This window comes from Bufo bufo, chromosome 5 (genome assembly GCF_905171765.1).
Source record: "Bufo bufo chromosome 5, aBufBuf1.1, whole genome shotgun sequence".
Lineage (NCBI taxonomy): Eukaryota > Metazoa > Chordata > Amphibia > Anura > Bufonidae > Bufo > Bufo bufo.
In genome coordinates, this window is record NC_053393.1 from 368,853,341 (window position 1) to 368,877,681 (window position 24,341).

At 44.0% G+C, this 24,341-nt stretch overlaps 1 protein-coding gene and 1 long non-coding RNA gene across 5 annotated transcripts in view; one reads left to right on the forward strand and one right to left on the reverse strand.

Annotated features, from left to right (window-relative positions):
* Positions 1-24,341, forward strand: part of RIPK1 (receptor interacting serine/threonine kinase 1) — a 165,258-nt gene that overhangs the window by 54,155 nt on the left and 86,762 nt on the right. For all 4 annotated transcript variants that reach the window (XM_040431969.1, XM_040431971.1, XM_040431970.1 and 1 more), the window contains exon 5: positions 578-818. In XM_040431969.1, coding sequence (XP_040287903.1) covers positions 578-818 — 241 coding nt within the window. The remainder of the gene's footprint in view (positions 1-577; positions 819-24,341) is intronic.
* On the reverse strand, positions 4,666-11,678 carry LOC121001074. The gene is made up of 3 exons (XR_005778966.1): positions 11,668-11,678; positions 11,343-11,347; positions 4,666-4,814 (listed from the first exon to the last, which is right to left on the reverse strand). It is a non-coding gene; the product is annotated as an uncharacterized LOC121001074 (long non-coding RNA).

The window sequence follows — 24,341 nt, forward strand, 5'->3', positions numbered from 1 at the left end:
TCATTCCAGTGGCAGTTCTTAGGTTTTCTGTTCACCTGTCCTTCTGGGCTAAGTCCTTGGCAATCACAAACCAAATAATAACATGACCAAGAGGTACATTTAGGACTATACGGAAACCAGTGAAGCAACTGGAATGAGTGATATGTTATCAGCAAGTAAGTGACCTCAGCTGGAGAGTGCACAGGGCATACGCTAGTCATCATAGACAGGGAACAGTTTATTTTTAGTTCCTTTTGCTTTGTTTGTCTTTCATAACCAGTTTTAATGGTCCTGTTGGTATCCAGTCCGCAAGACTTGTTTGTGTATTATGTAAATATACCTATACCCAGATAGGGTCAGTTTTTGTGAATGCACAGCCAGGCGCAGGGCATGGAGGAGGAGGAGGAGGAGGAGGAGGAGGAGAAGGGGGGAACATTCCTGAGTTATGGGAACACATACAAGACTACTTCATGTATTTCTAACTTTTAATAATAATATGAGACAAAACAGAATCACAGCGTTTTAACTACTGAATGGAAACAAAAATGAAAATCATTTTAAGACAATTTCTGATAAAATAAACTTCCTTTACTACCAGATTGCAGACCTTGGAGTTGCTGCCTTTCAGAAATGGAGCTCTTTAACAAAGGAGGAGACAGCCCGCCAGCGGAGTCGTAGCAGGATTGCGAGTACAGTGGGGACAAAGAATGCTGGGACATTAAGTTATATGGCTCCAGAGCACTTGAAGAGTTTAAATAAAAAAGCCACAGAAAAATCGGATATTTACAGTTTCTCAATTGTAATCTGGGTAATACTGACCAACAAGGAACCCTATGAAAGTAAGCAAGTACCTACATGTACAGTGAAAAATATTGCAAGTTCCTCTTTTAATATATGTTCTGTTTGTGTATCTCTGTACTTGACTGTATGTCTGTCTAATGGGGAAAGCCAGCTGGATGACTAGTGTTGCGCTGGAGTTCTGAGCCCACTGCTCTCGTGGGAAGAAACTCCTTGCAAACTCCCTCAGGCAGCCCTCTCGTCTTACTGGCAGTTTAGGCCTTATCTCCTGCCAGCCCAGTGTGGTGTCTTCTGCAAGATGCAGACCTGTGGGCTTTATCCTATGGAAAGGTCAACTGGTCTGCTATAGGGTACACACGAGCGTGCTCCCAGCTTCTTAAAGGGCCAACACCAAATTCTTCCCCAGCCTATGGCTGGCTGCTCCATGGCACATAAGGCACATTCCCCAAGGGGAAGGTGCCTGAGCTTTAGGTTCCTAGTCTCTAGTTACCAGTGAAGGTGTGATTATCTGTCTGATTACCCTTATACCAAATTCCCACCTGTCTCTGATTCTCCACCACTGGCCCTGAGCTTTACCTGCTCCTTGTATTGCTCCATTGCCACTTGCCCTGACCTCGGACTTCTCTCTCAAATACGCTAGTACGCTGCCTGCCCTTACGGTCTCTGACACATATTACCTGATCCGTCGGTGCTGTGCACTGGTGTCTCTGGCCTTGTGCACTGGTGTCTCTGGCCTCTGTGGGTCGTCCGCCAACCACACCAGGACTGTTAAGAGGTAGCGTCTGGTGGCTTCTCTACAGCGAAGTCAGATCCCTGTGTTGGGGTTAAAGAGATTGTCTCACTTCAGCAAATACCATTTATCATGTAGAGAAAGTTAATACAAGGCACTTACTAATGTATTGTTATTATCCATTTTGCTTCCTTTGCTGGCTGGATTCATTTTTCCATCACAATATACACTGCTCGTTTCCATGGTTACAACCACCAGCAGCAGTGGTCATGCTTGCATACTATAAAAAAGCACCAGCCTATGTGACCTCCCACAGTCCCAGCCACCAGAGAGGCCATCACTTTTTTCCTGTAGTGTGCAAGCATGACCAACGCTGATAGATTGCAGGGTAGTCGTAACCAGTGATGGCCAGTTCACATTGTTCGCCCACGTACACACGCGGGCTGCCATCTTTTCTCACAAGTCCGGCGAGGCGCAGGTAAGTCCTTACCTGTGCCTGTGCGCGAGCCAGTCTGAAATCAAATGTTGTCACCGGGAGCAGGCAGTTCCGAAAACAGCCCGATGAAGGCCCCGGTGGCTGTTCTCAGAACTGCCTGCTCCCGGTGACCGCATTTGATTTCAGACCGGCTCGCGCACAGGTAAGGACTTACCTGCGCCTTGCCGGACTTGTGAGAAAAGATGGCAGCCCGCATGTGTTCGCTGGCGAACAATGCGAACTGGCCATCACTGGTCGTAACCATGGACACGAGCATTCTATAATGTGATGGAAAAATGAATCAAGCCAGCAAAGGGAGCAATATGAATACTAACAATACATTAGTAAGTGCCTTGTATTAACTTTCTGTACGTGTTAAATGCCACTTGCTGAAGTGAGACGAACCCTTTAAAGGATGAATACCAGGGGACTTCCAGGATAACGCCCTTAGAGTCGGCCCTAAGCCGAACCAGTCCACATACACTGACTGTAACAACTAGAGACGCATCTTCAAGAGAACGTAAAATTCCAGTTGCTTTGACTTATTACTGCTGATATAATTAAAGCCGCACCACATCCAAGCGGTTAATATTGATGTAACCACCACTCTATACAACACAAATTACACCAATATCAAAGCAATTGTCATCCATTAATATAGCAGTATAGTAAGCACTAAGATATGGACTCACTTGTGGTCAAGGAGACTGTACAAACAGTGCAGGGCCCATGTGATATGCAGGTGTGACATATACTGTATTCCACCTGTTATTGGTTTTCTTGGATATGTTCACCCTCATGCATTCTGTCACACTGCTGGACTAAGCACAGACCATGCAGCGGATAGTTGCAGTTGTTCACAATATAGTTCATGGCTATTAATAAATAGATACAGCCAACCTCCTTGCCATTTGTTCAGGCCGCAATCCTGCCACTGTGCAGACATGTAGATTACCGTCCTACTGGACTTGAGGAGATCTAGATGGGGCTATGCAAGTAGTTGTGGCTGTGCTCTGGAGTGAGAGTAGTGCAGAGCTTCCGCTTCTCTTGCAGCTGAGTTTCTGAGTTTTGACTGCTCAAACACACTTAGTCAAAACCTTATCATACCAAAAGATGGCAGCAACGCTGATGTTTTAAATTTTATCCACATATAATGTGTAGAGAATAATAACTTGTTATTAAATCAGATGTATTTCAAAGTTTCCTAGACTTCTGCTCCAATGCCATACAGAATTATAACTTTCTTACTTCTTGTGATTGCTTATTTACAGGGGTTGTGTCACTTCAGCAAATAGCATTTATCATGTAGAGAAAGTCAATACAAGGAACTTACTAATGTATTTTCATTCTCCATATTGCCTCCTTTCCTGGCTGGATTCATTTTTCCATCACATTATACACTGCTTGTTTCCAGCAGCGGTGGAGATGCTTGCACACTAGTGTTCGAGCACCATAGTGCTTGGGGGTTTGGGCCGAACACATCGGGATGCTCGGGTATAATGGAAGTCAATGGGAGAATCCGAGCATTAAACTAGGCACCCCCTGCTCTGAAGAGGGGAGAGTGATTGGTTCATAGGAAAAGGTCAGAAATTGATGGAAACAACAAATGGTTCGGGAACAGCATGGGGAGGATATCTGGATGCATCTTGGACTCCCAGGTAGCTGCTTGGAACGATGTTGTCCGAGTAGCCACTTTTACAGATTCACAATAATACACACAAAACCGAAGAAAAAATTGATTTTATAGGAAACATTGTTAGGAAATATTCTTTCCTGTATATTTACTTATATATAAAGTGCAAGTGCTGCCAAAAATTACAAGGAAGAGGCACTCCGATACAACCTGTATATCACATAAAGGAGGTCTTCATTCATATTGTGGTACAATTGTTCATGTAGTGGGACTCCTACACTCATAAAGCCTATGCACTAAGTGAAAGGGCTGCCAAAAATTACAAGGAACCGGCACTCCTATTCACCCTTTGTTACACATAAAGGAGGGCATCATACACCGCTTTGAAAAATTATGATTGATGGCCTGCTGGTGACCCTTAAAAACATTTGGAGCAAGTGCCTGCTGATCTGACCATCTAAAACATAATGGGCAAGGGCCTGCTGCCACTTTGAACTCTAGATAATCTGGGGCCGATCGCACATCTCCGTGATGGCGACGATCTATTCGGATGTCTGCCCTATCAACTTTAGATGTTATTTTCAGCGCCAACCACGGTGACCACGGGTAAGGGGGAATCGGTGTTCGATTCCTGAGAGGGAGCCTGAGAAACTGCTACGGCTATCACATCCAAGCAAGGCAGCATGCGCGCAAATTACCTATTACGGTAGATATAATTAGGTGAGGGCCTGCAGGTGAGCGGACCCTGTAAAAGATTGTAGGTGCGGGCCTGCTGGTGAGCTGACCTTCTAAAAGATTGTAGGTGAGGGCCTGCAGGTGAGCTGACCCTGTAAAACATTATATGTGAGGGCCTGCTGCTGAGCTGACCCTCTAAAATATTATGGTTGAGGGCCTGCTGCTGAGCTGACCATTTAAAAAATTATGGGAGAGTGCCTGCTGCTTAGCTGACCATTGAAAAAAAAATTGTGTTCAAAGCAGGCTGGGTCGTCTGAATACTTCAGCTAGGAATAATGGAATATTTTGTTGGTTTTCGGAACTGGGGCCATGATTTAGAGCAGGCACCCTCAAACTGCAGCCCTCCAGCTGTTGTAAAACTACAACTCCCACAATGCCCTGCTCTAGGCTGATACTTGTAGGCTGTTCGGGTATGCTGGGAGTTATAGTTTTGCAACAGCTGGAGGGCCGCAGTTTGAGGATGCCTGATTTGAGGGATGGCATCCATATTGCTCCGCTATAGGTGATATTCTTGGACCGGCGCAAGATGTACCAAAGGGAAAGCATTTGCCAATAATGTTTTCATTAATGAAAAACGAAAGTCTGAGGTTCGAAGACTATCAGATACCGTCGTAGTTCCGACCATAAACGATGACGACCGGCGATCTGGTGGCGTTTCTCCCATGACCCGCCGAGCTGCTTCCGGAAAACCAAAGTCTTTGTGTTCCGGGGAGAGTATGGTTTCAAAGCTGACAAAGTACACTGTATGTCATAGATCCATTTTTGAAGCACACACGTTACACTGCAGATGTGGCCCTGGTAAGGTCACTGTCAGAAGTGGACACTGTCTACGGAAAAATTACATTGTATGTTACAGATATTTTTTGGATGCGCACACTTTACACTGGAGATGTGGCGCGAATAATTTAACTGTCCGCAGCGGCCTATTACACGGTATTTAGCGCAGGATGCGCTACAAACATATATTGCTGCTGTCACACACAATAGTCCTTAAAAGGACTTTTGGGTCTCTGAAAAGTGTTTTTTTGTATAAAAATCTTCCAATAACACTCCCTGTACTGTCTATCCCTTCCTATGCACAGCTCTCCCTAACACTGAGCAATTTAGTGCAGTTTGTGCTACAAACATATATTGCTGCTGTCACACACAATAGTCCTTACAAGGACTTTTGGGTCTATGAAACGTTTTTGTACAAAAAAAAAAATTCAATTACACTCCCTACCCTCTATGTCCCTTCCTATGCTCAGCTCCCCCTGACTACGAATCAGCCAAACATGTGGCATTGGGTACTATATAGCACCCGATTACGTGTTCCGGCCAGCCAATCACTGTAATGCCAGTAGCCAACATGGCTACTGGCATTACAGTGAGGGCAGTACTTGCTTGCACTTTTATTGGCTGCGTAGCAGCCAAGAAACGTGCGGGGTGGAGACTCTGGCATGGCGTTTGAGGTGTTCGGCCGAGCATGCTCGATCATCACTATAGGATAAAGCACCAGCCTCTCGTATCTGCATCTCATATCTGCGCTGCAGCAGTGGCTGTGACCCTTGGAAATGAGCAGTGTAAAAATGAATCAAGCCAGCAAAGTAGGCAATATGGACAATCACAATACATTAGTCAGTGCCTTGTATTATCTTTCTCTACATGATAAATGCCATTTGCTGAAGTAAGACAACCCGTTTAACCCCTTAGTGACCAGCCTGTTTTGGGTCTTACTGACCAAGCATTTTTCTCCCTTTTTTTCATTGTCGCCTTCTGCTATAACTTTTAAATTTTTCTGTCTATGTAGCTGTATGAGGACTTGTTTTTTGTGGGACAAGTTTTAGTTTTTAATGGTACCATTTTGGGGTACGCATAACTTTTTCATTAACTTTTATTAACTATTTCTGGGAGGGAGATGGTAAAAAAAACTGCAATACTGCCAGTGAGTTTTTCCGTTATAAATTTTGCGGCGTTCAATTTTTGGCATAAATAATTAGGGTTGCATCGGGTATCAAAGTATCAGTTTGATACCGGGTTTTACTATTTTCCGATACTAGGCTGTGCTACGGCAGTTCACCCCCGCAGTATTATCATTGGTGGCAGTGTCCCCTACTCCCCTCCTCATTGGTGACTGACAGCTTCCAACTGGAGTCCCAGCAGTGAAATTGCGGGGCTCCGATCGGTTACCATGGCAGCCAGGACGCTACTGAAGCCCTGGCTGCCATGGTAAGCTCCCTGCTGCTGTGTGCACAAAGCACAGGGCAGCAGGGACAGTGCGAAGTCCTATTCACACTAATAGAGCTCTATCAGGGTTAATAGGACAAGGCATTTAAAGATCCCAGGTTCTAGCCCCTAAGGGGGCTAATTAGTTATTAAATAAAAAGTTAAAAAAAATATTAAGTTTAAATCATCCCTTTTCCCAATTTTACATATAAAATATATAAACAATAAAAGTCCAAACTATTAAAATGTTTTAAAAAATCTATGCGATGAACGCCATAACAGGAAAAAAAAAGAAAAAAACCTGCACGATTGTCACCTTGTCCGCCTAAAAAATAGAATAGGACTGTTCTATTATGGGCCAGACGTTCCATAAGAATAAATTAGCATTTCTGGCTTTTTTTGTTTTTTTTTATTTACGACATTCACCGTAGGGGATAATTATTTACATGATATTTGTGTAGTATGGGTTGTTACAGATGCGTGGGATGCCAAACATGCAGGGGAGATTTTATTTTTGCAATTTTTTTCTTTGATCTTCTGATTGCTTCTAACATGCATTTTAATGTCAGTGCTATAATGACATTGACCAGCAGGCTGCGCCAGAGGACACTCGAGGCAGGCTTGAGTCCTACACCAGGTCCCAGCCTGCCTGTACACGCATCGGCACCCCGCAGTTGCATTTGCGTGGAGACAGAGGGAGTCAGATGGGTTGATATCATTCCTAAATCCCTCTATGCGTTTATCCTTAAAGTATATCCTGGCTCTTTAGACAGGCATTAAAGGGGTATTCCAAAGTAATACACCAAATCTCCTGTTTAAGAAATCTTCTGTAATAATTACTCTTTATGTAGTACCCGCAGCCTGGCGCTTGAAACAGAAGATTCTTTATATTTACCTGCACCCGCTGCTCCAGTTCTCTGTTGTGCCTGGATGATGTGGGGGGACGGTGAATATAGGAGAATTATGTAGATCAGGTGATTTGATAGGCTAACCTAAAATTGCTTTGGGTAGGGCATTCCAGAGAACTGGTGCAGCTCAGGAGAAGTTTTGGAGACAGGAGTGAAAGGTTCAGATTATGGTTGATGTCAGTTGTAAGTCGTTGGCTGAACAGAGAGCAAGGTTAGGGTGGTAGACAGAAATGAGGGAAAAGATGTAGGGGGTGCATCACTGTGGAGAGCTTTATGGGTGAGAATTTGCATTTTAATTGAATCCTGTATTGAATGGGCAACCAGTGCAATGACTGGCACATCGGCATAGCAGTTAGATAGATGAGCCTGACTGCTGAGTTAAGGATAGTTTTGAAGAGGGTAAAGTTTAGTAAGAGGGGGAGGTCAGTTAATAAGGAGTTACAGTAATCGAGACTGGAATGGATCAGGGCAACAATGAGAGTTTTGTTGTTTCAACAGTAAGAAAGGGGCGGATTCTAGAGATGTTTTTCAGGTGCAGACGGATGAGTGGGCAAGCGATTGAATATAGGGGGTAAAGGGGGAGCCTGACCGTGCTTGATGGAAGAGGTTAACAGGGAGGGAGCTCCCTCCCTCTCCCATCGGGGGGCTGCTGTGCCTTTGCAGCCCCCGGACAGGATGGGGTCACAGAGGGAAGGAGCCCCCCTCCCTCCCCTTCCCCATCTGCTCAGTTGTGGCAGACGGGGAAGGTTCCCATGGCAACAGGACCCCTTCTCAGGCATCCTGCTGTCCATGGTGCTGAACAGATCTGTGCTAAAGGCAGAGATCTGTTCAAAGTGTAAGTGAAATACAGTACACTATATAGTGTACTGTACTGTATTATACACACATCAGACCCACTGGATCTTCAAGAACCAAGTGGGTCTGGGTAAAATAAAATGTTAAAGTGAAAAAAAGTAAAAAAAAAAAAACATTTAACCCTGAAAATTAAATTTAAAAATGAAAAAAATAAAATTCCCTACACATGTTGTTATATATCACCGCGTCCGTAATGACCTGATCTATAAAACCGTCATGTTGGATTCCCCGCACGGTGAACGCCATAAAAAAATAAAAATAAAAACTATGATGAAATTTTGCCCACCTTACGTCCCAAAAAAGGTAATAAAAGTGATCAAAAAAGTCGTATGTACGCCAAAATAGTACCATTCAAACCGTCGCCTCATCCCGCAAAAAAAATGAGCCCCTACATGAGACAATGGCCCAAAAAATAAAAAAAACTATGGCTCTCAGACTATGGAGACACTAAAACAAGTTTTTTTGGTTTAAAAAATCTTATTGTGTAAAACCTTAATAAATAAAAAAGGTATACATATTAGGTATTGCCGTGTCCGTAAGAACCTGCTCTATAAAAATATCACATGATCTAGCCCCTCAGGTGAACAACGTAAAAATAAAAATGGTGTCAAAAAATACATAATTTTGTCACCTTACATCACAAAAAGTGTAATAGCAAGCGATCAAAAAGGTATACGCACCCCAAAATCATACCATTAAAACAGTCATCTCATCCTGCAAAAAATGAGACCCTAACTAAGACAATCGCCCGAAAAATAAAAAAAACAACTATGGCTCTCAGACTATGGAGACACTAAAATGATTTTTTTGTTTCAAAAATGATATTGTGTAAAACTTAAATAAATTTAAAAAAGTAAACATATTAGGTATCCCTGCCTCCGTAACAACCTGCTCTATATAAAAATAGCACATGATCTTATCTGTCAGATGAACGTTGTAAATAATAAAAAATTAAAACTGTGCCAAAACAGTTATTTTTTGGCAAATATTCCATTTTAATAAATTTTTTCCTGTAACAAAGCAAGGGTTAACAGCCAAACAAAACTCCATATTTATTGCCCTGATTCTGTAGTTTACAGAAACACCCCATATGTGGTCGTAAACTTCTGTATGGCCACACGGCAGGGCGCAGAAGGAAAGGAACGCCATATGGTTTTTGGAAGGCATATTTTGCTGGCCTGGTTTTTTGACACCATGTCTCATTTGAAGCCCCCCTGATGCACCCTTAGAGTAGAAACTACAAAAAGTGACTGCATTTAAGAAACTATACTCCTCAATGTATTCAAAACTGATTTTACAAACTTTGTTAACCCTTTAAGTGTTCCACAAGAGTCAATGGCAAATGGAGATGACATTTCAGAATTTCTATGTTTTTGTTACTTTGCTTCACAAAAAGTGTAATATAGAGCAACCAAAAATCATATGTACCCTAAAATAGTACCAAAGAAACTGCCACCTTATCCCGTAGTTTCCAAAATGGGGTCACTTTTTTGAAGTTTCTACTCTAGGGGTGCATCAGGGGGGCTTCAAATGGGACATGGTGTAAATAAACCAGTCCAGCGAAATCTGCCTTCCAAAAACCACACGGCGCTCCTTTCCCTCTACGTCCTGACGTAGGGCAGTACAGTGGTGTACGACCACATATCGGGTGTTTCTGTAAACTGCAGAGTCAGGGCAATAAATATAGAGTTTTGTTTGGCTGTTAACCCTTGCTTTGTTAGTGGAAAAAATGGCTTAAAATGGAAAATTTGGCAAAAAATTTAAATTCTGAAATTTCATCTCCATTTGCTATCAACTCTTGGGGAACACCTAAAGGGTTAATAATGTTTGTAAAATCAGTTTTGAATACTTTGAGGGGTGTAGTTTCTAGAATGGGGTCACATTTGGGTGGTTTCTATTATGTAATCCTCACAAAGTGACTTCAGACCTGAACTGGTCCCTAAAAAGTGGGTTTTTGAAAATTTCTGAAAATTTTCAAGATTTGCATCTAAACTTCTAAGCCTTGTAACATCCCCAAAAAATAAAATGGCATTCCCAAAATGATCCAAACATGAAGTAGACATACAGGGAATGTAAACTAATAACTATTTTTGGAGGTATTACTATGTATTATAGAAGTAGAGAAATTGAAACTTGGAAATTTGCAAATTTTTCCCAAATTTTGGTAAATTTGGTATTTTTTTTATAAATAAAAATGTTTTTTTTTTTTTACTCCATTTTACCAGTGTTATGAAGTACAATATGTGAAAAAAAAACATTCTCAGAATGGCCTGGATAAGTAAAAGAATTTTAAAGTTATCACCACATAAAGTGACACTGGTCAGATTTGCAAAAAATGTCCTGGTCCTTAAGGTGAAATAAGGCTGTGTCCTTAAGGGGTTAAAGCAATAGCTAGGTCCACGCCGATAACCTCCCATAAACCCCTTCCCTGGGACCTTTTAACATAGTTTTAAAAGCCTTGACTCAACCTCTGTTTGAAGTTCACCATTGGATTCCAGCTTCATTAAGTGTCTCACCTTAAAATTGTGCCTGTTAATAGCAGTAACTTCTGCCCGCGCGGTTAATGAGATTCATGGCATATCCATTAATCTCCCATATACCACTATTTTGGAAGATAAGGTGCTGATTCGCCCGGATCCTGCTTTTCTTCCAAAAGTGGCTTCCAAATTTCATAGGTCCCAGGACATTGTTCTTCCTACCTTTTTTTTTTTAAGAACCCGAGGTCGGAAGAAGAAAAATTCTCTTCATTGCTTACATGTGAGAAGAGCGTTAATTGGTTATCTATCTCGCACTGAGAGTTGGGCGGAAAACTTCTTCACTCTTTATCCTCTTTCAAGGAGTGAATAAGGGGAATGCAGCCACTAAGAGTTCCATTGCAAGATGGATTGTTTCTGCAATTTCTTTGGCCTATTCTTCTGGCTTATCTCCTCCGGTGGGTCTTAAAGCACATTCTACCAGGGCAGTTGCTACTTCTTGGGCAGAGAGATCCTCAGTCCCCATAGAGGATATTTGCAGAGCAGCTACCTGGTCTTCTCCTTCAACCTTTTTTAAACGCGATCGGCTTGATTTGAACTCTTCTTCTTCGGGTTCTTCTTTTGGAGAGAAGGTGCTTTTTTCTGTTCTCCCACCCTAATTATTTCCTCTGGTAAATCACTCGTGGTGCTGTCGTGGGTGAAGGGAAAAATGATGATTATTCACCGGTAATTGGATTTTCCAGAACCCACGACAGCACCCTTATTTGCCTCCCTTCTTTTTTTTTTTATTAACAATTTTTATTGTTTTTAAGGATATAAATCAATCATGTAAGAGACGTATATCCGCAATGAATGAATACAATCATAGTGGGAACATAGATAAAGGCATATGGTATTAAAGCATACCCATAAGGCGCATAACTGAAATACGTTTTACAAAATGCTATCAATTAACAAAGAAAAGGTTAACAAAAATTTAACCGAATATGTGGGCTAATTAAGTCTGAATATAAATTTTAGCTACTAATGTAGTTCAACATAGTACAAATGGCCAAATGATGCTTTGAGTTGTAAAGGGTAGGCAGGAGGGGAGAAAGTGGGATAAGGAGGAAGGAGGGGATTAAGGGAAACCTCTATTTCTTCCATGTAGACCAAATAGCCAAGAAAGCAGAACGTGTATGTGCTTTCCAATGGGAGAGTTCTTCCAATCTATATATCTGATCGACCTTTTGGACCCATTTGGCTTCCTCTGGGACCTCAATAGAGAGCCAAGCAGACGCAACTAGGATTCTGGCAGCAGCTAGGAGTATGAGAAGTAATGATCTATCACCTTTGCTAATCTTATTTAAACCTAAACTAAGAAGGGTTAGGTCTGGGGAACACTGAAGGGAGGTGTTACAAATGTGGTTACATTTTTTGATTATATTGCACCACCAGTCTTTGATGATCTGACAACTCCACCATATGTGGTAGAAGGTGCCCTTAGAGGCTTTACATCTCCAGCAAATATTAGAAACATTTGGGAAATATAAGGCAATATTTTCTGGTGTTTTATACCATCTCATCATAACTTTGTATCCATTTTCTTGTATTCGGACACATCTAGAAATTTTGTGAGGTATAGAAAACATCAACTTGATCTCTGTAGGTGATAGGGATCGACCTAGCTCTTTTTCCCAGGTACCAACAATTGCTGGTTTGGTAAGTGATAGGGGAGTTTTCATCCGCTTATATAGGGATGAAATGATTCTTTGGGGTTGTTGTTTTGACCCAATTGTTGTGTCAGACCAAGAGGACAGGTGGTGCAAGGGGAAGGAATTGAGTATAGATGAGACCTCAGATATAAGGACATTTTGTGTGAAAGAGAGGGCCATAGATTCCCTTAGATCTTCAAAAAGAAATGGTAGGGGATGGACGTTGCCTTCATCATTTAGAATTTCAGAGATAAGTAAATCAGAGCGTCTGATCTGAGGATGGCATATCCCTTTCAAATCTGTGGGAGCTAAATCTATAATATCCTTAAGGGTGAGAAGCGGTGAAGGAGTGGTTAACACTTAATTATGTGAGGAGAACCAGTCCCATACTGCTAACGTACACCTTATCAAGGGGTTCTGGATAAGGTGGGGTAAGGGGAAGGGTTTCTCAGCTAGTAATAGAGCTCTAGGGGAGGAGGGGAGGAAGCTTTTTTCCATATGTACCCAGATCTTATGGGGAGGGGCTTTGATCCAGTCCACTACTCTGGCTAGATGTATGGCCTTCATATATATTTCGGGGTCAGGGAGATTAATACCTCCTAGGTGTTTGGGCTTAGTGAGTGTCAAAGGAGATTCTAGATCGACGTCCTTTCCAGACAAACTTGCGAACTGCTTTGTTAAACTTATTGAAAAAGGATTTCGGTAGTTTGATAGGGAGAGTTTGCATGACATATGTTAGTCTGGGTAAAATCAGTGCAGAGACAATATTCTTTCTGCCAAACCATGAGAGGTAAGGGAGGTCCAATGAGTCCATCTGAGCAATAATAGAGTGTAGGAGTGGGACAAAGTTAAGTTTGTACAAGTCCGCTGTATTAGGGGAGATTTTCACCCCCAGGTAGGTTAGTAATTGTGTGGACCAATTAAATGGCAATTGAAGTTTGAGAGACTTAATTTCTGAGGGGGGAAAGCCTCTATGTAGGAGTTGAGATTCTAAATAGTTCCAGCAGGGATAAGATGGATGGGAGGGATTTTTTCGGGTTAGTTGTGAGAATCAAGAGGTCGTAAGCGAAGGCAGCCAATTTGATTTCCTGTTCACCAACTCTAAGTCCCATGATATCTTTCTGCTGTCTTAGGGGCTGTAATAGCATTTCCATAACTAATACAAATATAAGAGGGGAAAGGGGGCATCCCTGTCTAGTGGCATTTTGTATGCGGAAGCTGGGGGATAAAGTACCATTAAATGATACTGATGCTGAGGAAGAGTGATACATAGCTGTGACCGCATTAGAGAATTGCTTCGGAATGTTAAATTTAGAAAGTGTGAGGTTAATAAAAACCCAGTCAATTCTATCAAAAGCTTTCTCAGCATCAGTACCTAGAAGGACTATAGGGGTCCCTTTGAGAGAGGAGAAATACATAGCATTCAGTATTTTCATAACATTATCTTTCCCCTCTCTCCCTTCTATAAATCCTACCTGGTCTGGATGGATTAAAGAGGGGAGTAATTTTTGTAGTCTATTAGCCAACATTTTAGCTAATAATTTTAGATCGGCGTTAAGCAAAGAGATGGGGCGATAATTTGAACATAGTGAAGGGTCTTTACCAGGTTTGAGGATAATCGTTATTGTGGCTCTGGACATGTCAGATGATATAGGGGTATTGAGTAGGGCATTATTGCAAATTGGGAGAAGTTGAGGAAGTAGGATATCAGAAAAGGCTCTGTAGTAGGACAGAGGTAAACCATCTGGGCCTGGGCTTTTCCCTGTTGGAGAGGAGTTTAGTGCCGCTTGGATGTCAGACAGGGTGAAGGGAGCAGCAAGTTGGTCACGTTGTTCGTCTGAAAGGGTTGGGAGATTTAGTGTACTGAGGAAAGAGGAAATATGTATTTTGTCAAGTTTAGGGTTTGGGAGGGGAGGGGAGGGAAGGTTATAAAGGGACTCATAGTAGAGTTTGAATTGTTCTGCTATTTCTTCAGTTCGGAATAGTGTGGAACCTGAAGGGGGAAGTTATATTTTGCACATAACTTGCCATTTTTCTGCGTTTAATTCTCTGTATTTGGTATTTTGTAGCTTTATCCCCATGAGCAAAGTTTTTTTTTTTTGTTTGGAGGCTAAGAAAAATTTTGCAGAGCGTTCGTTTAGCAAATTCTTTAGCTCAGTTTTAAGTAGTAGTAATTCAGATAAATGCAGTTGGAGCAGGGATATTTTGTGGGTCCTCTCTAAAGTGTTAATCCTGGAGAGGAGGGAGTTTATCTTCTTGTCGGATTCTTTTCTCAGATATGAGCCAAGACTTATTAGTTGACCTCTTATGTATGCTTTGTGAGCATCCCACAAGGTGTTAGGAGAAGTATCAGGCGTTTGGTTAATGAGAAAGCATTCTCTTAGAAGGGTCAATATACGTTTTTTATGGGTTGCATTGCTCAAAACGGGCTCATTGAACCTCCAACCGGTTTTCTTACCCAATCCCTGAGGAGGACGGAGAGAGCAGAAGATTGATGAATGATCTGAAAGCGTCATGGACCCTATTCTTGCTGAGGAGCAGAGTTGCAGATATTCCTTTGAGATTAGTATGTAGTCAATTCTGCTATAAGAATTATTGGCTGAGGAAAAAAGGAATAGTCAATAACATTAGGGTTAAGGCATCTCCAAACATCAGTAAGCCCTAAGTTAAACAATCTAGCCAGAGTAGCGTGGATTGCCCTAGAAGATAGAGCTGATTTTTTTGAGGATGTGTCTATCAGGGGGTTGAAGGTCCTGTTCAGATCACCCGCTAGGATTAATATGCTCTCACTATGCGTCTCTACTAGGGAAAGAAGTTCAGCTATCCATCTAGGTTGGTCAGCATTGGGGGCATAGGCGTTAACAAAAGTGTATAACGTTTGGCCGATTTTACCTTTTAGTATAATGTAACTGCCCTCTGGGTCTTGGATATGACTTGGGTAAGTGAAAGGGGTGCCTCCGCGAAAACCAATGCTGACCCCCCTAGAGGCCGCTCCATTAGCGCCACTGTGATACCATATGGTAAATCTAGAAAATGAGAGATCCGGGTAGTTATTATGCTTGAAGTGGGTTTCTTGTAGGAAAACCACCGAACTTCTTTCCTTCCAGAGAAGGGAAAAGATTTGGCTGCATTTAGAGGGGGATCTCAAACCCTTTACGTTGTAGGAAACTATGTTTAAGTCAGACATGGCTTGGTTTCATTAAAGCAGGGGATGGAGCTAAAAGCAGGTAACGTGGTAAATGCAGAAAGCCCAACATTATAACATTAAAAAAAAAGAACTAAAACTTGAGACCACAATGAGTGGAAAGATAACATAATAAATGGTTGTATGGTTAACAGCCAAAAATAAGTAGGGGGGGAGTGAATATCCATTCACAAGTAACCTGCATCGAGGTGGGGATAGGCAAGAGAAAAAATAAGTAGAATGAAAACAAAAGAGCTCAGAATGGGGGTTAATGAAGGAGGCAATAATAGAACAGAGGTGACAGCAAGTGGAAGTACATAGGGGAGAGTTAAATGAAAGGAGAAATATGTAAAGATAAGGTGGGAGGAGCAATGGAGATAATGTTAGGGGAACCCCTAATATATCTATACCAGATATATATGGGAAGTGAGCTGAGCAAAGAATAGGACAGTTTAGAATGATCTATCAATATAGGATGTTGGAACAATTACAGAATCCTCAGGAGGAGTGAGTTTTCTTGGGCGTTGTTAAGTCTTTAGTCTTCTTGGATCTTTGTTTCTTTGGTGTTGCAGAAAGCTCCCAGGGTTGGAGAATAGGAAGAGGAGGTAAAGATGAAATATCCTTTACTTTATCCCAATCAGGAATGTTCAGTGGAGGAGAGTCCAGAGCTGTATATGCTTCTGAGAGATCTGAAAAGGAAGAGATAGTGATCCTTCTTCCAGCAACCAGAAAAGAAAGCCCATATGGAAAGGTCCATCTGTATAGGATCTTTTTTTTTCCTTGAGCAGTGATATGAGAGGCCTTAAAAGTCTCCTTTTTTGCAGAGTAGATGGAGATAAGTCCTGGTATATTTGTATAGGGGCCTCCTCCAGGAGAATCGAGGGTGCGATTCTAGCCGCTTTTAAGATCGCTTCCTTATCCTGAAAATTTAGGAATCGTCAAATAACATCCCTGGGAGGGTCACTGTCCTTAGGGCGAGGGCGTAAAGCTCTATGAGCCCGTTCGATTATTAACATGGCAGGATCAAAATCCCCAAGCAGAGAGGCAACTATCTTCATGATAGCACTTGGGATGTCAGAGGCAGAGACCGATTCTGGGATCCCTCTGAACCGGAGATTATTCCGCCTGCCGCGATTTTCCTGGTCTTCCAGGGATGCATATAGCTGGTTAACATGGAACTGGCAAGCTGACAGGGATTGTGTGACTGCAGCACTATGGTCCAGCGCCGCTGCCTGTGTATTCTCCGGCGAATCCACTCTGTGGCCTATCTGCTGGATATCATGTGCTACCTCCTGTAGCTTGGAATAGATGGGGTGTATAGCCTCATCTAGGGCTTGTTTAATAAAGCGGCGTGAAATCGGGAGGTTTTGCGACTCACCAGCTTCCCCCATGTCGTCTTCACCTTCGGATTGACTCGAGGCGCGGCCGCGTGTAACGCTGCAGGGAGCCGCGTCCATCTTAGATTCCTTGGCCGGTCTGGCTGCTTGCTGCTTTTTCAAGTATTTTGTCATATCTGACACAGCAGGAGAAGGTTTAGCTTGCGGGGCAGGATCCCCGTGCTTCTGTCCACCGTACTGTAGAGTGTCCACTCTTTTTATTCTGCAGGTTTCCCGTCTGTGGGGGCGGTTCCTCGCTGTCGCGGGTTCTGGAAAATCCAATTACCGGTGAGTAATCTTCATTTTCTTTGCGAAAAAGGCAGTACCAGGTCTGCACAAATATGTAGAACAGAAGGTGGCCAGTCCTTGAGCCTGTCTGTGTCTGCCAAAGTGCACGGCAGCGCCGACGTGTGGAGCTGTAACTATGGTAAGGGACAATACATGTCCTTTACGGCCCACTGGGTGAATGTGGTTCCTGCACAGCCACACCAGCAACTTGGCCAGGTCACGCCGCTTTCACGTTGTTACGCCGTTGGTCCTGCGACAATGTCCGCCTCTGCCTTCTCATCCTTCAACATGTCCTCAGCCTCCACTGCAGGGACATGTGCAGGGCACGGTGGTGTCACACTATTCTGCACCTCGTTTGCCTGGGCGAACTGAGTCACGGGGGAGGAACTGCTCCATGTACTTCGTCAAGAAATCGGATCCTGGCTTTCTCCCTAACAACTCAAAATCGGAACCATGGTGACCAACAACGGGAAGAACATTGTGTCGGTGCTGCCTCAAGAAGGGCTGAGCCATGCGCCCTGCATGGCACATGTGTTCAATCTGGTTGTCAAGCGGTTCCTGAAGTCTTCCACCCATCTGCAAGACATCCTAAAAATGGGCAGGAAACTTCAGCCACTCGTACACCGCAAAGCACACCCTCCTAGAGCTGCAGCGGCAGAACGGCATCCCCCAACATAGGCTGATATGTGACGTTTCCACCCGTTGGAGTTCCACTCTCCATATCTTGGACCGACTATACAAACAGAGAAAGGCCATCAACATTTTCTTGATGATGTAAGCAGATAGGAGTACTCCCCTGTGTAACTTCGATGTCAGCCAGTGGCAGCTCAGGCGTGACACCTGCCGTTTGCTCAGGCTCTGTGAGGAGGCCACATTATTTGTCAGTCGCCAGGACTACAGGATGAACGATGAATCTGGAACAGATGGTGGTAACAATGGCTGGTCAGGGGACTGGAGACGTGGCGCCTAGATCTAAAGGCCACATGAGCCCTGTGGGGGCTGAACTGGAAGAAGAGGAGGAGCTGGAGGACATTGGAGCACAGGCAATGTTTAGCGAAATGGGTGTTTTTTCTACTCTAGTGACAGGAGAGGAGGAGCAGCCAGAGGAGCTACAGGGCGATGAGGAAGACTAGACGGAGCACCCAGACACACCGTGGCCATATGCAGTGGAGATTGAGGCATGAAGTCCCTCCGAGTCACTTGCACAAATGGCCCGATGCATGCTCGCTTTTGTAGTGACAGCCGAATTGTCACTATTCGGCAGAGGGATGACTTCTGGCTCCCCACCTTGTTGGACTTTCACCACCGGTCCAGAATGGGGGACCTTTTTTACACCCACTGAGAGGGAGGACAAACTGAACTACTACAGAGACATACTATGTAGTCGGTGGGCCGCTGCCTATCTGCGCCATCGTCCATCCTCTTGCAAGTCTGACCGGGGCGCCCTATATGCTCCCGTTCCACTGCCATGGCTGTTGGGGAGGGGTGGAGTGGCAGGAGCAGTACCAGCTCCATCAACAGCAGCCTGAGTCTGCATTCGCTAATGAGTAGCTTTCTTCACCCGCATAGTGAAGAAACTACTCAGACCTGGAACAGGACCTGAACCAGCAGGTGGGGGCATACTTGGACAGCACCCTGCCAACCCACATTGAAGATCCGCTGGACTACTGGGCAGCCAAACTGGATTTGTGGCTGCAACTAACAGTTTGCCCTGGAAAAGCTGTCCTGCCCTGCCAGTAGTGTGGCATCAGAGCGGGTGTTTAGTGCGGCGGGGGCCATAGTTACCCCAAGAAGAACTCTCCTGTCCACCCAAAATGTGGAGAAACTGACCTTTGTCAAGATGAATCAAGCGTGGATCAGCCAGGACTTCCACCCACCAATGCCTGATGCATCCGATTTAGATCATCCATGCCGCCTCACCAAAGCCTTAAAAAAAGAGACCCGATTTCTTCTGGCTACCTGCCTCAGCTACTACTCTGATGCTACCTCCCACCTGATGCCACATATCTGATGCCAAGTACTCCTTCTTTCACCCATCTTCGTCAGCGGGTACTGGTATTGCCACTGGTATTGTTACCGGGTCACTTTGTGGTATCCTGCTGCTGCTTCCATATCCACACTATGTCAACTTGCCACTCTGTGGTATCCTGATGCTGCTGCCATATCCGCACTATGTGACCTTGCCACTCTGTGGTATCCAGGTGGTGCTGCTGCTGCTGTCTCCACATTGTCACCTTGCCAATCTGTGGTACCCTGCTGCTGCCATCTACACACTGTGTCACCTTGCCACTCTGTGGTATCCTGATGCTGCTACCATCTACACAGTCACCTTGCCACTCTGTGGGTATCCTCCTGATGCTGCTGTCGCCACCTCCAGACTCTGTCATTGTGCCAATTTGTGGCCTCTTCCTGATGCTGCCAACTCCAGACTGTGTCATTGTGCCACTTGGTGGCCTCCTCATACTGCTTCCACCTTCAGACCCTGTCATTGGACCACTTTGTGGTCTCCTCATGCTGCTTCCACCTCACCACTATGTCATAGGACTTCTCATGCTGTTCCCACCCTCCCCACTTCATGACTGATCCACTATTTTGGCTTTCAGCCTGGCTGACATAATTATTTATTTGACCTTTCTTCTGATCTGTCAGAAGGAAGGAAAAATGAGAAGCACAACGGATCCTGTCTGTGTAGCAGCTGTAAGGCCTTTATGGTCCCATCTGAATTGGCTTGTGATTTGGCAGCCAAAAGCAGGAGTGGGTACAAAACACAGAAGACATGCAAATATTCCATTCACGTGTCATCTCTGTTTTAGATCCACTCCTGTTTTTTTTTGGGCATTAGCAATACTGATGGATTATTGAGCAAATGCTGACCGAGTGAAGGCATATGCTCCACACAGGATCTGTTTTTTGTGGGTTATTGTTCTGACGGATCAGAGGAAGGGCAAATTTAATCAGTTAATTGCTGACCCCCTCTCCACTCTGTTGGGGGCTCTACTTGTATAAGCGTTTAATAGAACAGGTTCTGTTGACATCTATGTGGAATCAGCGGGCAACGGTGTAAAAGGAGTGCCCTCCTTCTTGGCGCTAACATCGTCCTGTAAGGCTGAGTTCATACTTGAGTTATTTGGTCAGTTTTGGCCCTGTGACTGCCCAAATAAGTGATGTGTGCAGTGATTCTAAAAGTGACGCCTGTCATCTGCATGTCATACAGATTCACAGTATTATTTCACTACCAAAGAGGACTCCCTATGCGTGTTTCTACAAGGCACAGTGTTCTACACCACTATAATGGCTCTCAGCAGCCAGGAAATAGCTGTTTTTTAACGCAATTCACCGCAAATATATTCGGATGGAACCAAATTTCCCCAATAATTTGGCGAACCAGTGAATAGAATTTTTAAAATATTCGCTCATCTCTAGTCACAACATCAGATCCCGCGCGATTTCCTCTTATCTGGGAGCATCGCGAGCCTGGGGAAGCCTGCACGCAGGGCTTACTCCTAGGAACGGATAAGGGAGGCGGTGCGTCCCCGGGGTTCCAGTTCCCTGCTCCAGCCCTCCCACAATGTGGGGAAAGGAATCAAGGCCGGTCGAAAAGAAATCATTCCTAGCACTCCAGAAGAGGCTTCCATGCATACCCGAAGACAGGAAACAACGACTGAATAAGTAGGGGGAGGAGGCCTTTTAAGTTACATAGATCTGCGTTGTTTCCTGTCCTGAGGGCAGGGACACCCTCCTGTGAGTGCCATTGTGCCTTCTGAACCCTGCAGAGTACCCAAAAGCAATTTACATCCACTTTTATGGCAGTTCAGTGCCCACCACACAATTTAAGGGGTGTGGTGGCACACACTGGTTAGAAAATATTGGGGACTTAATTGCCATGTCTGTTGAAAAACTGCAATTTTCATTTTGCTCATTCAGCTGCATATTACCTTCAGCAAAACACCTGTGGCATCCAAATGCTCACTTTACCCCTTTATTAAATACCTTAAGGGTTGTAATTTCTAAAATAGGGTCACTACTTGGGGATTCCATTTATTATTTCACCCCAGAGCCTCTACAGTTTATCACAAGCTGTGTATACAACCACATTGGGTCTCAAAATGTGCATGGTGCTTCTTTACTCCTAAACCCTCTCATATGTGAATGATTTGGGCCCCATGTAGGGTGTGTATAAAACCAGGAAGTACGGCATGATAATAAGAGGGTTTATTTTTCACACTGGCACACAACGGACAGATCATATTGGGCACTGTAACAACATATCTGGAAAGAATTTCCATTTTATATTTTGCAACATCTGCTGTGCATTAATGTTTGAAAAACACCTGCGGCGTCAAAATGCTCACTATACCCGTAAAATAAATACCTTGAGGGGCATAGTTTCCAAAATTGAGTCAACCCAGATCCTCTGAAGTTGATAGCACAAGTGTAAATTACCACAACAGGGCCTCAAATAAACTTGGTGCTCGTGGGCACATGTGGGGTGTTTCTCAGACCGGGAAGCAAAGTATAATAATTAGAGGTGGGACGAATACAATTTTTTTCGAATCCAAATCCGAAAATAATCTCGACTCTTTCGAATCTACGAATCCTGTACATAAGAATTGTGTGAACGGTGTAAGAAGCAAAGTGATCCTAACACTTATTGGGGAGGGGGGGAATCTGTGGATGGCACTGTTATGGGGGGGGGGGATCTGTGGATGACACATATATAGCATCTTATGCAGTGTGAATGACCCCCAATACAGGGGCTGGGGGCCGGCATCTGGATTAGGAATGACAGCAGGGACCGGTGCAGTCCCTGTATTCAAATGCACCGGCCCTGCTCACTGTAGTATAATCTTATGATCTAACCTGCATTGTTAAGATATAATAATCCATCTGTATTACTTACATTACAACATGAAGTTCCGTAGCAGAGGAGGGAGGAGGCAGGACCGGCTGGCGGCGCGTCACTCACTACGTCACGCGCCCGTGCCGCCTGCTTCATTCATAAAGTGGGCGGCACAGGCACGTGACGTAGTGAGTGACGCGCCGACCGCCCGGCCTCCCTCCTCCCTGCTACGGAACTTAATGTTGTAATGTGAGAAATACAGATGGATTATTATATCTTAACAATGCAGGTTAGATCATAAGATTATACTACAGTGAGCGAGGCCGGTGCATTAGAATACAGGGACTGCAGCGGTCCCCGCTGTTATGGATTAGTTGGATTCGAATTTAGTAAAAGAGGTCGGGATTCGAGTCCACGAATCCAAGAAGATTCGAGGTATTCATATATTTGACGGATTCGTCGTCCCACCTCTAATAATAATAATAATAATAATAATAATAATAATGCTAACTTTCACATTGGCGCATGCTGGGCACAACGTATTAGGCTACTTTCACACTCGCGTTTGGTGCGGATCCGTCATGGATCTGCACAGACAAATTCGTTCAGATAATACAACAGTCTGCATCCGTTCAGAATGGATCCGTTTGTATACTCTTTAACATAGCCAAGACTGATCCGTCTTGAACACCATTGAAAGTCAATAGGAGACGGATCCGTTTTCTATTGTCAGATTGTGTCATAGAAAATGAATCCATCCCCATCGACTTACATTGTGTGTCAGAACGGAACCGTTTAGCTCAGTTTCGTCAGACGGACACCAAAACGCTGCGTCCGCCTTCAAAGCGGAATGGAGACTGAACAGAGGCAAACTGATGCATTCTGAGCGGATCCTTTTCCATTCAGAATGCATTAGGGCAAAACTGATCCGTTTTGGACCGCTTGTGAGAGCCCTGAACGGATCTCACAAACGGAAAGCCAAAACGCCAGTGTGAAAGTAGCCTTAGGCACCAGAGAGCCTCTACAGTTGTCAGTAACTTAACACTGTACTGGTACCTCAGGGGCTCTGCAATTGTGACATGGTGCCCAAGAACCAATCTGCCCCCTAAAAGCCAAATGGCACGCTGTGAGCCCTGCCATGTGCCCATGCAGTAGTGTATGACCACATATGTGGTGTTGCTTTATTCAGGGGGGTAAAAACTGGTAACAATCTGTGGTGTGCTTTTTCTCCTGTAAATCCTGTTGCCCCTGAAAAATTTAGGGCGAAAACATTTTACTGGAAGAAATTTTTCATTTTCACTGCAAAGTGTTTCTAAATTCTGGAAACCGCTTGCGGTTTATGGGGTCAAAATGCCTACATCCCTTAATAAATTCCGTGAGGGGTGTAGTTTCTAAAATTGAGTAGATTTTTGGGGATTTTCACTGTAGGGATACCTCAGGGTCTCTTTAAATGAGACATGGTGCCCAAAAACTATTCTAGCAAAATCTGACACCCATGACCCCCGAGATCAGCTGTTTGAGAAGGCTCTGGCACTCGCAACAGCAACGTCGCCTTCTCACAGCAAACCAAGCACAGAGACGTACATTGTATAGCGGCTGTGCTTTGTATCGCAGCCTATCCCATTTCACTAGGAAAACTCTGAGAATGCCTCAGCGCTACTGAGAGCACCACTGCTGTTAAAGCTGGTCTTAAGCAGACCTCCAAGTTCTTCCCTGGTGCTCCAAATCAAGGTACCCCCAAGGGGTTAATATCCACACGTGGCTGAGACACTAGATGCTGACACATAGCTGGTCAAAGTAATCTCTACGTTTATTACAATAAGTAAAACAGTTATTCAGCTTCAGGGAGGCGGTTCTTCCTGAGACACATGCCATAATTTCATTGGCTTAAGAAGGAAAAGGAGATAAGATAACACTTGGCTTCTGCGCAGTATGCACTAGGTCATAAACATTGGAATGTAAACATCTATGGGTCCCTGCCACGTTGTAATGGTGGTCTTCCTAACCTCAATACTACATACGTCATATGTAACACTTCAAGGAGGTGCTTTTCTATAGGCGGTGAATAATGTGTGTATGTATCCAGCTAAGTGATTGGCTTAAGCATTCTTCCACAGTGCATACATCTTTCTTGAAGCATCTGTACAAAGAGGAGAAGACAAACACT